The sequence below is a fragment of the Sarcophilus harrisii genome, chromosome 1 (genome assembly GCF_902635505.1).
Source record: "Sarcophilus harrisii chromosome 1, mSarHar1.11, whole genome shotgun sequence".
Lineage (NCBI taxonomy): Eukaryota > Metazoa > Chordata > Mammalia > Dasyuromorphia > Dasyuridae > Sarcophilus > Sarcophilus harrisii.
The window spans coordinates 35,248,835-35,266,405 of NC_045426.1; the positions used below are offsets into that span (position 1 = coordinate 35,248,835).

Genomic DNA, 17,571 nt, shown 5'->3' on the forward strand with positions numbered 1-17,571 from the left:
GATAATAAGGGAATCCTGAGGGATGAACTGATTTTTTTTTTTTTTTGATGGCTGAAGAGAAAAAGAGAATGGAGGGTTAAAAAAAAATACACTAACTTGGCACAGCAAAGGAAGCACAAGAAAACTTATGCTTTTCTAAATGGAATGCATGAGAAGAGCTATACAAACACTGATGAAGGGATGGAAGGATTGGGAATTAGAAGAAGCTCATTTTTATCTAAAACAGACAAAGGAAGAGTTGAACATAAATACACCCTCAGAGCTTGAACATCAGAGTCATCAGGGAAACAAGTAGGGATAAGGAAGGGGGCTAAAAGAAAGGATGTTGATGGGAATAAACCTTTTCAATCCAAAAAGGGACTTAAAACAAGTAAACAAAAACAAAACAAATTAAGTAGAAATTAAGGGTCCTGTGCCTCAGATTTTCTCTTAGAAAAATGGAGAATGTCTGAACAAACTGTGATATATTAAAAGATTATTGTGCCATAACAAACGACAAATGAGATTATTTCAGTGACTGTTAAGTATCAAGAATTTATGCAAAATAAAGTGAGCCAAATTTAGAGGAAAAATCAAGTTTGAGTCCCCCAAATGAAATGAATACAATAACAGCAAAGATTACAAAAATAAAAATCCTACTTCATGCAAAGCCTAACCTAAGAGTAGGAAGAGTAATACTGTTTCAGCTTAAAGGTTAAAGTTTATACAAAATGTTGGTAATCTGACCAAATTAAAACTAGTTTCTGTAACACTTCAAATTATGAGTATGCATGTCTACATGGATCACACATTTACATATGCATGTGTATAGTATGCATATGTGTGTTTGTTTTAAATCCTAGGATTTTGATGGCCATTTTCTCCCTTTAAAGAATAATAGGGATTTTAATTCTTCTGGGACCTGGAGAGAGTGAGCTGGGTAGGAAAAAATATTGTTGCTGAGTGAAACACACACACACACACACACACACACACTCATAATGGATGTGTATGCCCCTAATGGGCTCATCAAAAAGGTATGTATTTTATACCAAAGAGGATATGTATGACTGTTAAGGTACTTTCAATGATCTCTGAGATTGTGGAGAGAGGAAGCAGTACTATCAGGAATGGAGAACTTTAGCTTATAGATCAGTAATAGAATCCTGATTCAAAAAATCATGATGGGCTGGAACCACAAGAATAAAGATAACATCTAACTTGTATTCAAAAAATCAAATTTTATTTACTCTTCAATTTACCCAAATCCTTCAACGACTCAGCTGATGCTGCTTCTGTAAAGAACTTAAGGAGGTGCACTCTGTGCACAGGTATGTGTGTGTATGTGTATGTGTCTCTGTGTGTGTGTGTGTGTCTGTGTGTGTGTATGTGCATACAAGTCAGTAGAATATAAAGTGAATTACTGCTACTGTTGTGAAATAACCCTGTAATTTGCCAGTCTCCAAAGCTAGAGGAGCTAGGACCTCACTCTAAGGCATGCAGCTTGAGATCCTCAAAGGCTGTGCCAATGAAGCTCAAATTCTGGCCAGTCCTACCATGCTGGAAAGCCTTCTAGTACAGGTATGGCATCAGGGGTTCGGTTCCCCGAGATCAGCCTTTCTAACTATCACCAGGCTGATGGTGGGACAATGAATTGTACTTCACACCTCTTGGAGATTGTTACCGAATCATTGCGAAGTTGTGATATGCAGGGGTTTGATATCCAGGATTGCCTGGATCATGGAACCACAAGTACTTTCAGGTAAGTATAAAGTCATTAAAGAGGCAACAAGATTTACCAATGGAAGTAAATAAGCAAATATACTAGACAAATGACTCCATTTCATCTTTTAACTAGAAAATAAAAGAATACTATATAAGGACAGAAATAACACATGTATTTTCACTACTTGTAAGATCAACTCACCTGCCTTCTTGAGGACCATTGGTTTATAATTCTCCCACCTTATTGGAAGTTGGGAGAATCTCTCCTATTTTAGCATGCAGAAAAGAAAGTATCTTACCTAATTGCAATATCTTTATTGTATCAATATAGGCTTTTGTCACCAGCTTGAAATGTCGATAAAGGGGATAACATAAAACTCTTCTTCCAAAAGAAACCAGGATTTCATGAACATTATTCCAACTCTGTTAATTATTATTAAAAGTTATTAATTTCCAGAAAATATTACAAAAAAAATCTTTAAACAAATGGCATGATTTTCAATAAAAGAATATAAAAACATGAGCATTAGCATCAAATTAAGTACACAGAAAACACTAAGTTTTAAGAGATTATTTTAACTCTTCATAATAAAAAATGTATATTATCTTTATTCTTATTAGATTGATACATTATTATCTGTTCTTTCCTTTGCATAATAAGGTTATAGACTAAAAATAATGTAAAGAAATTTAAAACATATGCCATTACACAAGACATATGCATATGAAATCTTTTTAAAGGATAAAGTGCAATGCTCTTAAGATATCAGAATTATGGCATAATTTGTACATTCTACTCCAGACATATACACATAGCTTCCAACCTTGCACAAGTTTGCCCTTCCTTATTTCTGGACCATTGTATGTATCCTTTATGTCACCATCAGGATTCTGGATTCCCTAATCCCCTCCACTAATTTTCTCAACTTTCCTCAAAACTCATTTCATCAAATACTCCTGTCCAGTTTCAGACAGAGCCATTACTCAGTCTTACTTCTTCAGATTACTTATGAAATTCATGTAACTAAACTAGGTGCTTCTCATAAAAGGATTCCTGCTTAAATATTACTGAATTAATGGTATCAAAATGTGGCACAAATATATTAAAAGAATTTGCAAAATGCAATTTCTATTTTAAAGACAAGATAAAGACAAAGTCAAAATTCTGTTAAAAAAACAAATTAATCTCTTCAGGTAGAAATATTAGCTTTTAAGCATCAGAAAATCTTACCTCAAACCACGACAATGTTCCACTTAGTTTTCTGATATTCCATGGAGATTCAACCTTTATTTGATTAGGAAAGAAAATTGTATTCGTCATACATCAAATCATTAAAAAAAAAAGAAAAAGAAAAAGAAAAGAAAATATAAATCTAAATGAATGAGAACAGAAGAACACTGAGTTTTTAACTCTGTAACTGAGGGATAGTGATAGAGTTTTTGGAAAATCCAAGAATCAACAAGTACTTATGAGTACAGAATAAAAATATAGCTATGGACACTCAGGTAGCAACAGAAGATCCATTCTTTGATTTAAAAAAAAATGGTCCAGTTCATAAATTTTTGCAAAACAAAACAAAACATTTATTATCACTTTTAATCTTAACTAGGAAAGAAAATGTATACTATAACAAAGAACTCTTCATCAACTTTTCAAAGAGAGGAAGGATTTTCTTGCATATTTTTTGTTCGACAGACTACACACTAATATTATTGTATTGGAATAAGTTCCCAGTAACAACTTCATACTAAAACTTTCATGATAAAAAGACCTTCACATTCCAACCTAATTCTTTCCAAAGACAAGACAATGACTGAGTCTATGTTGTTGGCAACCAGACTGACTCAAGATTTATTCAGGAATGGGGTTAAGGGCAACAATTAACTCTCACTGCACCCTTTGTGTTAAGACAATCTTGACAAAAGGGATGTTTCCAATGGTTTTCTACTATACCGACTACAGAATTACTGCCCCATCAGGCACCACCACCAAGTCTCTGCACAGTCAGTTCTTTGAGGTTAATGAATCAGTTTATTGATAGTTCTAAGTCAAGTATTTGGTTTTTAATTCAATTCATTATGTCATGTTTCCATTTTTTTAAAGACACTGAAGGGCTATTTTTGGCTACTCAATGCCATTCAGCAAAAACGGTAGGAAAAAGATATTTTAAACCTAGATTTAACACATTTTTGTCTCACTAACTATTCTTTATGCACTGAGTTTGCCTGAGTAAATTTAATAATGGATACATTTTGGAGAAACAAATTTCTACTTGGTTTATGAAAAGGTTGAACTAATAACATTTTTCTATTGCTAAGTATACCAAAACATATTAGGTAAGCTAAGTCTTTACATGTAGTAACTAAAATAAAGTGCTTACTCAATCTTTGTCCTTCTGTAGTTATTGGTGCCTGCCAAAAGCAACACCTCTCATCAAAAAAACCCCACAGTTTTTGTCAACTATTATCATCATTATTTTTGTTAAAACGTTATCTCTGACTCTAAAGAGCTTTCTATATCTGAGATCTGAGCATACAGCAGATTTTACAAATCTCAAATTATATTATTATGCCTTCAAACATACAAACTTCAAATCCAAAATGATAGCCAATAAGATACTGTAGAATCCTAACCTGCCATTTTTTTCCAAACAAAATCCGAGTATGAATTTTTAAAAGGTAAAATATTTTTCTTATTTATAAATTTATGAAACCAACTGCAACGTCTTAAATAAAGTACTTGAGCCATGCTATTCTATTAAAGTACTTTGACACACAAATTTTGCTCACTACATGGAAAAAACAAATCTGAAAAAAAGGGGTCTTTGTTACTATAAAACAGAAATCCTTTTAAAATGATAAAAAGGAACAGCTAGGTGGCGTAATGGATGGAACACCAACCCTGAAGTCAGGAGGACCCGAGTTCAAATCTGAACTCAAATACTAATGTTTCCTAGCTGTTTAACCCTGGGCAAATCTCCCATTGTCTTAATTCCAATTGTCTTGCCCCCCTCAAAATGTCATATTCACTTTCTCATAGTATTCAAGAAAAATACTAAAAATCTGCTTTTCAAAAATAATATCTTCTTAGTAGTGAGACAGACAACCAAAGGCTTTAATCCAGTAGTTTGTTTCTGTTTCTCCCAGGATTTTTTAATCCACTATAAATATGAACATTCCAGTTTTTGACCTGAATTCTAAATACTGTCTCTGATAGTTGAGGAGTGCTCCCAAGAAAGTCATTTCTTTAAGGCTCAGCTTCCTGCTCTCTAAAATGAGGATAACACATACCCAGAATTCTTATAAGGCTCAACTGAAACAATACATAAGAACACTCTGAAAACCTAACAGTGACATTTAAGGTTAGTTATTATTACAACTGATGTTGTTACTGAATCACTGTTGCATGCGTGAACACTACCTAAAACAACCAGATAAACTCAAATTTTAAATTTTAAAAAAATTAGGCAATCATTTATCTTCCACAAGGATTCGTCATAGAATTTTTATACATAACAAGCTGAAGATACTAGAACATGCTTTGATTTGTAAGAATGTATTTAGGACACTTTGAGGGAGGAGATCTAAGGCCTAAACTTAGATCCTACTTACACCTAGATCCTAGGTATCCTAGGATCCTAGAACCCACAACCTCAAGACTAGAAGACACCTCTCCCTGAAAACACTGTCTATAACACACCTGGAAAGTGGTTCACGTCTTTAAGTGAGAAGTAACTGTTAAAAAATTGAAATTATATTCTCCTTTAACATGTTAGGTCACTCTTATGCACAATCTGCCTGACTGCCTATTGGGCTACACCTCCCTCCTAGGATCAAGCCTAGATTGGACCCTGCTACTTCTCCCCAGCGCTCTTGGGGAACCAAAGAGAATGCGGATTCTTCTCCTACCCAAGGACCAGTTGGACCATGTGAAGGCAGGTGCCCAGTGCCAAGCACTGTCTCCTCCTTCCTAACAGTCTCCTCTATGCCAAGGAGGAAACCCCCCTTTGCATGAATGTGTAGTCCTTTGTTTTGTGCACTTGTGAATGTAAAGCTAAGTTCTGTGAGGGCAGATCTTCCCAGCCTCTGACTTCAGAAGGGCCTGATAAACAGAAAGCAATGAAAAAGATCAATGTCAACTGCGTGGATCAGAATATCCTGTCGTTTTCCAATGGAGAGGATGAGTTAAACCAGAGTGAGACGGATACTACACTACTTACTCCTTTCATTCCTACACTAATCAAGTACTAACAGCCGAAAAGGGTCACTAAATACAAATGTCATGTTGTTGTTTTTAAATAACCATATTCAAACAATTGGTTTCAGATTCTGCTAACAGGCAGGTAATGTTTTAGAATAGTTAGGTACATTCAATGTTCTACAAAATAAACATATACTTACATTGCTCTCTCCTTCCGTAACACGGATTTCATAACAGTAAGCCAAAAGAATGTCAATCAAGCCAAAATACACATAATATCGAGCTCTTTTATCCAGCAGATAAGATTTATTTGTAAATTTTAGAAGTTGATAGTTCTCTTCTTTAGAAAAAGAAACTAGAAAGGAAATAAAAAGAGATTTTCAAAGATTAAGGCATTAAAGAAAAACAATGTTCTCACAACCCACTAACAAATCTAGATTTCTCCAAATTAAAGTAGAATAAAGTATTACAACTTTAGTGAAGAAAAAATCTGAACCATATTCTCATTTATCCTTTAGAAATTTCAGCAATCTTCAATAAAGATAATTATGTAAATATATAAAGGTATTCAGTTAAAGAGTAAAAAAGAAACCAAATCACAAGACTGAGTATTCTTAATCATTTTTATACCATGGATTTCTTGGGTAGTCCAGTGAAGTCTATAAACCTCTTTCTAGAATGATATATTTAAATGCTTAACATAAAATGTATAAGATCACAAAGGAAATCAATCATAAAGATGTTAATTTTTTTCATTCAAATTCATAGAACCCCCTGAAAACTATTCATTGGCCTCCAGAAGTTTATGAACCCCAGCATAACACTGCTTAAACTGAAACTAAAAGGTTAGGGCTTTTTTCCCTCACTATAGTAATACTTTTAAAAGATCACCTCCAAACCTCTACCCATTATTAAAATAAAGCAAATGGTCCAAGTGTTTCTAATACTAGTTTGTAATTTAATGAAGAAAATAATTTTGCTGAAAAATTTTTGTAGTTGTTTCTAAAATTAGATTCCTTACAAGGAAAGTGCATCAATTTACTGTCAAAACAATCATTAATTACAGACCCAATCAACAGCAGAATCTTGTGACATTGAAAAAATAATCTCATGATTAAGATAAAATTAAAGAACTAATTAATGATCAATTTTTGTGTCATCACACAGAGTTCAGATTGTTTCATATATTATTTATCATTCACTGAGTTCCTTCTAAAATCTGCTGGGGAAATATACATGGTTCCATTCTTATATCCTTACAACATCTTTATATAGACTGCCTAAATTATGCAGAGAGAAAAACGAGTCACAGAGGGATTAAATAAACTCTCCAAGATCATATTACAAAGTAGTTAATTGAAAGAACAAGATCAGAAGCAGGTCTCTGGATCCCTCATACAGAACCCTACCCAATAAACTGGAAAATTTCAGGAAGAACTAAGCAAAATTATATGAACTGAAAGCAGCAGACCATCATGACAATAATAAATATCCTGTTCCATTCTTTACTTTTGAATCTTCATCTGAAAAATGGGAATATCTATTCCATGCTATCTGCTATGGCAACATCATAGATAAATCAACTCCAAAATGCTTGTAAAATAATTTAACTTTCTGAAAGTGATGGGAAATATAAGAATGAAAAATTTCTACTCAAAGAGCACAAGCACATGCTTTGCTTTTCCCAGCACAGACGATTTTGTACAAAATTCTAGCAGTTGTTCCAATGTACCAATATCCTAACAAGAACAAATGATCACTGCCTGGATTCTTGCCAGTAGCCTTGCAAACAGGGAAGAGAAAATGAGAGGAACAAAAGATGACTCGTTATTGAATGTTCAATGAGCATATCATTTCTAATCCTCAATGAGAATATTTTTTATAAACAAGCTCTGATTTTTGTGGCATAATTTTTTAAAATTTTACCTCACTTTTATTGATGTCTTTTGTTTTTATATCTAATTAATTTCTAAATATATCCCTCCACTGGCTAGAGAACTATCCCTTAGTAAAAAGCCATTTCAGCAAAGCTAACAAAGATATTAACAATTTAGGTAATAAATACCCTGAGAGCAAAACAATATTCTACATCCAGAGTCACCCACCTCCAAGAGGACAGGGTATATTAATGTTAAGAGTTGGATTGGAAGAAAAGTAGGATGACAGTCTCAGTCAATAAAAAAAAGATTTATCAAGTGCTAATTATATTCAGGCCTGATACCAAGAAAGGTAATCTCTGCTCTCAAGAAACTCCATTCTGATGGGGTAGCCAACAATAAATAACAAAGTGTGTACAAGACACGCAGAGAGGAGGCAGGAGATCATCTCGGAGCGATGGAGACAGAAAAGGAGGTCCTAAAGGTAGAGGCCCACTGTGCGGGAGGCCAGGAAGACCAGTACACTAACCCTTGAGGGGAGATGGAGGGCCCATGCAGCTGAACCCCAGAGTGCACACAAGGGAGGAGTGTGAGAAGGCCAAAATCATGCCAAAGAGCTGACCACAAGGGCCCAGAGCGGGCAGATGTGGAGCTCTGATGCTAGGGGGCTCGGTCTGGCGTGCCCTCTGGCAGCTGAGGGAGATGGCGGAATAAGAAGCTGGGGAGCAGGAGAGTCCCCAGGGAAGGAGCCATGAGGTCTAGTTGGAGCCAATTAAGGAGGCTAGGTCCGAGGACTGTCCAGCTGAGAAGTCCAAAGGGCAGCGGGAGATGACGAGCAGTGGTAGCTCAGAAGACTGGGGCTAAAGGGAGCTCCTGGGGGTGGCTTGACAAGCCTTCTACCCAACCCTCACTCCCACTCCCCCATACCCTCACATCCCTCCTCAACCCCCATCCTCCCCTGCCTCCCCTCCTCCCTCCCTCTGCCTGGGCTGCCAGGAGGAGGTAGCCAGCCACCGCCTGCCCTTTCTAGCACTAACTCCTGCAACATACCCCATCTCCCCTAAAGTGCCTCCAGATTCATGCAGCCCCACTTGTTCTTAGCCCTTACCATCAGGCTTGACTTCGGCAGTCACTGAGGATCGCCCGATCTCAGTTCGCGTGCCTGAGGCTCTCTCCTGAATCTCCTGCTGCCAAGTTGACTTCTCAGTCCCTTTGCAGGACCTCCAGGTCTCCCTCTATTTCACTTAACCTGGAAATCTCACCGGCTTCCAAAGATCCCATGCCATTTCCATATTGAGAGTCTTCTCTCCGCCTCTCCTGTCCTACCTTCACTGCTGGTCTCCAATTGTACATCCCTAACTGCCTTTAAGAGATCTCTAACTCGATGTCCAGTAGACATTTTAAACTCACCACGTCCAAACACAACTCATCCACATTCCCCTTAAACCTTCCCTCCCTCCTAACTTCCCTATGACTGTAAAAGGTAACAGTATCCTCCTAGTGCCTCACAATCAACAGCCGGGGAGTCACCCAGACTCCTCTCACTCCCCACATCCCAAAACCTTTGTTGCCCCTGCAACATCCCTCAAATACACCCCCTCCTCTTTTCTGGCACAGGCTCTCCCCAACTCCAGCCAGAGACCCTGGAGGCAGCTTGCCTCCTGCCTGTCCCTATTCCCATCTATGCTCAAATCTAGCCACCAGAGAGATTTCTCTGAAATCCATGTCTCACCATGTCATCCCCCTAATCAATAAACTCCAGTAGCTCCCCATTGCCTCCAGAGGAACAAATACGAAACGCTCGTTTGGCATTCAAAGACCTTCCTAACCTGTTCCCCATTTACCTTTCCAGCCTTCTTATATCTTATTCCCCACTCTACATATGCTTCGACCCAATGACACCAACCTCCCAAGCTGTTCCACAAACAAAACACCCCATTTGTTGGTTCTGAACATTCTCTCTCTTTGGCCATTCCCATGACCAGAAGGCTAAAATCTCATCTTTTACAGCAAATCTTTCCCAATTTCCATTAGTGCTAGAACTTTCTCTCTTTTAATGAACTGTGTATCTAGTATATTGCTTGTTTGTACATACTTGTTTGTTGTCTTCCACATTAGATTATGAGTTTCTTTAGGACAGAAACTTCTTTTGCCTCCTTTTAACACCAGCATTTAGCACAATGTCCAGCACATAGCAGATGCTCAATAAATAAATAAATATTTACTGACTGACCAACTAATAAATGACAAGCATGAAATGGACAATGATCTGCAAAAAAAAGAATACGCTCCCAGATGTAAAAAGAATCAGGAGAGATCAGTGTCATGGAAACCTAGCAGAGAGAGTATCCCAAAGTGTCGAATATGCTACCAACAGGTCAAGAATGATGGGGATTTTAAAATGGCCATTAGATTTGGAAATTAAGATTCACTGGTAATGCGTTTCAGGTAAACAATAAAAGAAACAAGATTAAATAGGTTATGAAAGTAAAAGGAGACATGGAGATACCAGGTGTAAATGGTTTTATCAAGGAATTTAAGAAGGGAATGAAAACTAATGGGAAAAAGTCAGAGATTTGTAAGGATGGGGGAGACTTGAGCATGTTTAAAAGCATCAGGGAAGGAGGCAGTTGTTAAGGGAGAGATTCAGAATTAGAGAATGTAGATGATAGCAGCTCTAATCTTCTGGAGAAAGCAAGAAGGTTAAGATTAAGGATGCTAGTAGAGACACTGATTGGTTTCTGCAAGGCAGAAGAGGAAGACGTCTGACTTCTTGAGATGAGGATGAGGGAGTTCTTAGTAAATGGCCTCAATTTTTCAATGAAGTATGTAAGAGCAGATTCTGAGCAGAAAGGATGTAGGAAGAAGTAGTATCATAGTAAGTTTAAGAAGATAAAAGGTTTGGAACAGCCCCAGTGACAAACTGAACAGAGAATCAATTAAAGAGGAATTAAGCCAAGATAACATTTATAGTGGACCCAATCACCAGCTTCATGATTTTCTTAATTCAATTTAGAAACAAAGAAATAAGACTAGAGGAGGACTATGGGGAGAATACTGCAGAGTTGGGATCTGGCAAGTATCATTGGTGATAGAATAAGAATTCAAGCCTCAAGGATGGTATAGAATTAAACTAGTTTACCACGAGATCAAGACAAAGAAGGCAAAAAAGCTTAACAAGTGCATGAGGGGAGAGGGAGGAAAGGGGGAATGTAATAGAAGGCAAAGAGAGATAGAATGATAATAGATTATTATCAAAAAAGGAATTTTGGAGTTCATGAGCATGGTGTGATGACAAGGTCAATGGCATGACCATCTGTCTTTGCAGGAAAAGCAGAGTAATGGCCATGAGAACTAAGAAGATTGAGAAAATGGAAGATTAAGAGTAGTTGAGAAAATATCATTGTGTACAATGAAGTCCCCCAATATGAAGGCAGAGAGACTGTGGGATCAATAGGGAACAGTCTCCAGGGTAGCAATAGGGCATAAGTAACATACCCCATCCACTGTGACCTGCCAGGGGACATGAGTGAAAACAAAATGAGCACAAGAAAGTGTAGCAAGGAAGATAGTGCTAAAGGAGAGAGACAAGTATCAGGGATTACCAGAAAATGGAAGGAGTGAGAAAGAAAGAAGTTTAAGATGAAAATCACCTTGTAAATTTCGAAGCAGCCATTGCAGAAAGCCCAGGAAAAAAGGGAATAGATCTGGAATGGAGTACTGAAGGGCTTGGATGCAAGAACAGAAGTATGGGAATGGAGAAAGGAGCTTGCACATCAGTTGCCAGAGATTCAGAATTACTGGAATGGGGAATGTGCACTAACTAACCAAGAAGAGCGAGTCCAGGGAGAAGACCAGTAGGTAAACACAGTCTGCTGAGAGAAGGATGTGAGGAGACTGTTTGAGGTAATGGCAATGATACCCATCCTGTGAGGCACCTCATGCGAGCCAGGAGGCCAGTCAGGAGGCAGCAACGGCAGCCATGCTCAGGGAAGCTCATGTCCCAGATGTGGGGAGCTGGAGGAGATCTGGAGAAGGCCGTGGGTACTGGGTCTTGTCTGGGGTTGACCACTTGATGTACCTTGCTCCTGGGACAGAGTCTGTGACACAAACTGGGAACCCATGATTCTTGTCCCAGGATGGAAGAATGTTGACATGGGCAGGGAAGGTGGTGGCAGTAAGCAGCAGGGTTAGAGAAGACCCTGAAGGAGGACTGGGAAAGAGGAAGCAAGGGCAGAATATCTGGTGCTGATGGAATCTATTCCTCAGTCAATCAATAAACATTTATTAACTACCAACACTAAAAGACAATGTGCCTCATAAAGAAGTTTCTTAAAACAGTAACTTCAAGGAAGAAGGCTACAGCTATATAAAGGAGGGAAAAACATATTAAAATGTGGTCTCTACTAAAACTCAGTGCAAAAAACATTGACGTCATTAGTAGATAACATTTATAAGGTGCCTTAAAATTTGTAAAGTGTTTTATTATACACTACCTCAATTGAGCCTCAACTAATATTATAGCTGCAAAGGAAATTCTATAAAAGAAGTGAAGTCTAGTGATAATTGTAGGAAGGAATGCTGAAAATAATTTTAAAAGATTTGTAACCTAAAAAATTTTTAGAACTTAACTAAAAAAATCCTACAATGTATCAGACAGAAAGTATATTATTTTAATTTTTGTTCTAGAGACATGGCAGTTTATGCTAAATCACTTGAACACTTTACAAATTACTCATTTCAGAGAACATAAAATACTATTATCTGAATTGTGCAGATCTAAAATAAAGTAAAAATGCACTTGGCATTTTTTTTAAGCTCACCAAATTAGGCAATAACAAAAAATGCCATCTCCCAAAAAAAGAATGTGTTTGGACTATGTGTCCTAAAGCCAAGGTTACAGTCCCTTAACTCTTCATGACTGTTAACTACACACGGAATGAAGAATACAATTTAAAACTTCTAAGACTTAGGAAAACACCACACAAACCCTACATCTCTACCAAGAGCCTCCAGTGACTCATCCAGTCTAGCAACAAATATTTGCGGCTGCTACTGTGTAAGGTATTTGCTAGGTCCTAGAGACCCAGAGCCAGAACAAAAAACAATTGCTCTTTTCAAGGTGTTTGGAATCTATCGAGGAAGTCACATTCAACCTTATTCCCTGTATTAACATTGTGGAAGTTTCAGTTTCTCAGCTATGAAAAGAGGCAGCACTCAAATCATGCTCACCTGCCTTCATTCAGAAAGGGCAAGTAAATTAAATTAATCAAAGGTCAGAACCCCAACACCATAGAACTCCAAATTTTATGGATGTGACTACCTACTCCAAAAAAGAAATTGTTAGATGGTAGGATATGCTTTCAAAATGCTACAGATAACTGACCGACTGATCAATCTGGATTAGCAGAGAAGGCACACCCAAGGTTTACTTCTTCCTTAGGTGAAACACTTCACCTCAGACACAGCCCCACAAACCCAAACAGAACAGACAGATTAGTTACATAGCCCCCCCCGCCAAAAAGAAGACATAAAGACATAAAGAAACAACAAGTAGGATCAAACGTCCTTTTCCATTAATTATCCATTTCATATGAGATGTTAAGTTTAGCTCACAGGATCATGGAATAAAAGAGAGCATCTGCTCTAACAGCCTCATTTTACAGAGGAGGAAAAAAAAACCCCATGGAGGACAAGGGACAAAAGTTGCAGTGCTGGATGCAGATCCCCGACTCCCCTGCACTGCTGACTCCATGCCATTTACTTAACAAAGCAATCATTATATACAATGTTACTTCTATAAAATGATGTAACTTTTGTACAAAGTTTATGTACTTATCTGCATGCATACACAGATATGCACGTGCACACATGTACGCACAAGCACTGTTCAGTGCATGCACACATATATGCTCATGTGCGCACTCATGAGCACAGTGTGTGCACAGCTATATAATGCACATACGTGCACACAAATGTACTGCACATGCACACACATGCACACACACATATGTACAAAGAATTCAATCAGGTACCTTTTCACTAATCTTCAACTGTCAAACCCTCACTGTTTCCAGGCCTAAAGGAAATACATCACATTCACATTTTTTACATTAAAAGTTTGTTGGGATACACACCCATAAGGGCTCATGATTCTGTGGATCAAGAACCCTCGTAGATGATTTTTCTAGATGATTCAATCCATCTACCCAAATATATTAAGCACCTGCTATGGGCCAGGATCTTTGCTAAGTCTGGATATTGTTGCTTGGAACTACAAACAAAAACGTAAGAGTGCCTCAGCACTTGAGACATTTTTTCACCTTTTCATGAGAAAAGGTCAACTGCCTAACCAGTAAAAAAGCATTTAATTGCCCAAATCATTCCCCACTGTTTCTTTCCCCAAGGGAAAGAAAGTAGATTTTTCTTTCCTATGGCTCAGCAAAATCCAGAAGAGAAAAACTCATGATAGTCTTCTAATCAAAATGAAATAATTCTCTTTTCTCAAAGAAAGATTTATTCCTCTTATCAGATTTTTCAAAATAACATTATCTTCTGCAAACTCTAAAGGTTTCCGGCTTGGCTTATGATATAGACTTTTAACACATTCGTTTTTATAGATCTTAAAAAGATACTATACTTCCTCTCCCCACTCCCTGAGAATGTATTTGTAACTTACACAGAGATGTATTTCAATAGACAAATGATGCCTCACAAACTTTACGTTCAATATCTATGATGAAAACACTTCCATAAATGCTAGTTATAATGAGAAACTACGTTCAAAATATGTACAGGGATACAATCAATTTGCAAGCCATCAAGTTAGGGAAATCCTTACTAAATGTAAAATTTTCTACTCAGCTCTGCTCTTTTCATCAAAAATAGTTGAAAGTCCTTTATTTCATTAAAGATCTTTTTTTCCCCCTCTGCTAGGATTATACTGAGTTTTGATGAGAAAGTTATTCCTGGTTATAAGGTTAACCTTTTTAGAATATCACATTGTAAACTCTCCATTCTTCTGTTGTGGTGGTTGCCAAATCTTGTATGATCCTCCCTAGGATTCTGAGGTATGTGGATTATTTCTTCCTGGATGCAAAATTTTTTTTCCTTACCCTAGGAACTCTGGATTTGGGGTATAATATTCCTGGGAATTTTCACTTAGAAAACGTAACATTTAAACACAGGATTCAAGAGAAGTATTACAAAAGTAAACCTGAATGAAAAATCATAAAGAACTAAAAGATGCTTAAACTGTTTACATTCTTGTGTAGAAAGATGATACACATGAAGCCCTCAGAATTTTATAATCATTGGCATTTTGGAGAGTCTAATTAATCAGTGTTCAAATGTAATTCTTATGATTTCCAAAGAAGAATGAAGAGTGGAATAAAAGAATGCAATGGCAGAGCAGGGAAGGGAGATGAAAAAGGGGGAGAGAGTCTCACACAAGTGAGATACATACGGAAGAGTTCATAACTCAAAAAATAGTGGAAAGAGCAAGAAGCACTTGAATCTCATTCTCATCTGAACTGTTTAAAGGAGGGAAGAATACACATACATAGCCAGAGAGGTACAAGAAGATCACTGAACAAAAAAATATAACTAGGAATTTTTAAAATAAGATAAATCTTTAGCTAATTTGAATTTTAAAAAATAATTAGCATCAAAAATGAAAAAGGTGAATTCATAACCAATGAAGAAATAAAAACAATTATTTGCTATTTTGCTCAATATATGCCAATAAAACTAATAATGTAAAAGAAATAGATGAATATTTACAAAGTTGTAACTGCCCAGAATAATCCTTTCTAAGAAAGAAAAATTAAACAACTCCAAAAGGGCCCCCAAATCAGATGGATTTACAAGTGAATTTTATAAAAACTTTTTTGAAAAAATAATTGGTACTATCAAATTCCTTCTATGACACAAATATGCTCTTGATACCGTAACCAGGCAGAGTTGAAAGATAAAAATTACAGACCAATTTCCCTAATGAACACTGATGTAAAAAATTTAAGTAAAATTATAGCAAGGAGATTATAGCAGTATGTCACAAAGATCAGCCATTATATTAATGAGGATGGATTTATATCAGAAATGAAGGGTAGGTTCAATGTCTGGAAAACTCTAAGTATAATTGATCATACTAAAAACATAAACAATAAAAATAGGATTACTTAAAAAGATATAGACAAAAGCTTTTGACAAAATACAATACCTATTCCTGTTTAAAACAACAACAACAACAACAAAAAACAAAAACAAAAAAAAAACAAAAAAAACCCTGAAAAGCATGGGGGATAAATGGAGTTTTTCTTAAAATGATAAGTAATATTTAAAAGAGACAGCATTATCTTCAATGGGAACAAGTTAGAAGCCTTTAAAAACAAAAGTGAAACACCAATGTCCACTATCACCATTACTATTTAATCTTGTACTTAGAAATGTTAGCAATAGTGATGACAAGAAAAAGAAATTAAAGGAAACAAAACTATCACTTTTAGTATATATGATGGTTTATTGGAGAACTTTAATGGGTTAGCTAAAAAACAATACAATTAACAACTTTTACAAAGTTGTAGGATATAAAATAAATCCACACAATTCATCTGCATTTCTCTTTATTCTGAGCAGGAAGAGATATTATACAAAGAGAAATTCCATTTAAAATAACTACAGATAGTATAAAATAGTTGAGAGTCTCTCTCTGCCAAGACATATACAGGAACTTCATGAATACCATTTCAAAAAACTCTTTACACAAATAAAGACAGATCTAAATAATTGGAGAAATATTAATTGCTCATGGGTGGCCTAGATCAATATAATAAAAGTGGCAATACTATCTAAATTCATTTACTTATTCAATATTATATCAATCAAACAATCAATGGATTACTTTACAGAACTAAAAGAAGTAAATTTCATCTGAAGGAAAAAAAGGTCAAGAATATCAAGAGCATCAATGAAAAAAAAAATTGGGATAGAAAGGAACCTAGCAGTACCTGATCTCAAACAATATTCTAAAGCAGTCATTTTCTTTTTTTGTTTCCTCATCTTTTTTTTTTTGCTATTAAAAATGTTAATTTTTTATAATAGCTTTTTATTTTTCAAAATACATGCAAAAATAGCTTTCAGCATTCATCTTTGAAAAACCTTGTGTTCCAAATTTTTTTCCCACTTCCTTATCCCTCCTCTTCTGGATGGCAAATAATCCAAAATAGGTTAAAAATGTGCAACTCTCTAAGATATTTCTATATTTATCAGGCAAAGTAGTTATTTTCAAAACAATCTTGTACTGGATAAGAAATAGAGTGGTTGGTCAATGGAAAAGACCAAATACACAATATATACAAGCAAATTACCACAATAACTTCAGTTTGATACACTCAAAGATCACAGCTATCAGGGCAAGAACTTACAATTCAACAAACATTGCTGGGAAAACTAGAAAGCAATCTAAAAAATTATATGTATTCCTATCTCCCACTGTATACCAAAATAAGTTAGAAATAGGTACATGATTTAAATATAGAGAGTAACATACATCAAAAGCAATTAAAGAACCATGGAAGAAAAAAATCAGATTCCTGGAAAGGAAGAATTCATGACTAAACAAGAGACAGCAGCTCATAGGGTGTAAAATAGACAATTTTGAGTGCATAAAATAAAGTTTTTTGCATAAACAAAAACAAATACACATAAAATTAGAAAATAAGCAGGAAACGGGGGAAAATATATACAGTAAGATTTTAGTTCTAAGATAAACTGGGAACAAGAGTCATT

General features: G+C 36.1%; 1 protein-coding gene across 1 annotated transcript in view; it reads right to left on the reverse strand.

The window, feature by feature from the left end:
• SHQ1 (SHQ1, H/ACA ribonucleoprotein assembly factor) overlaps positions 1-17,571 on the reverse strand; it is a 112,603-nt gene that overhangs the window by 66,940 nt on the left and 28,092 nt on the right. Inside the window, exons 7-9 of the mRNA XM_012543576.3 lie at positions 6,106-6,260; positions 2,936-2,989; positions 2,004-2,127 (exon numbers count right to left, since the gene is read on the reverse strand). Of these exons, the coding sequence (XP_012399030.2) occupies positions 2,004-2,127; positions 2,936-2,989; positions 6,106-6,260 (333 nt within the window). The remainder of the gene's footprint in view (positions 1-2,003; positions 2,128-2,935; positions 2,990-6,105; positions 6,261-17,571) is intronic.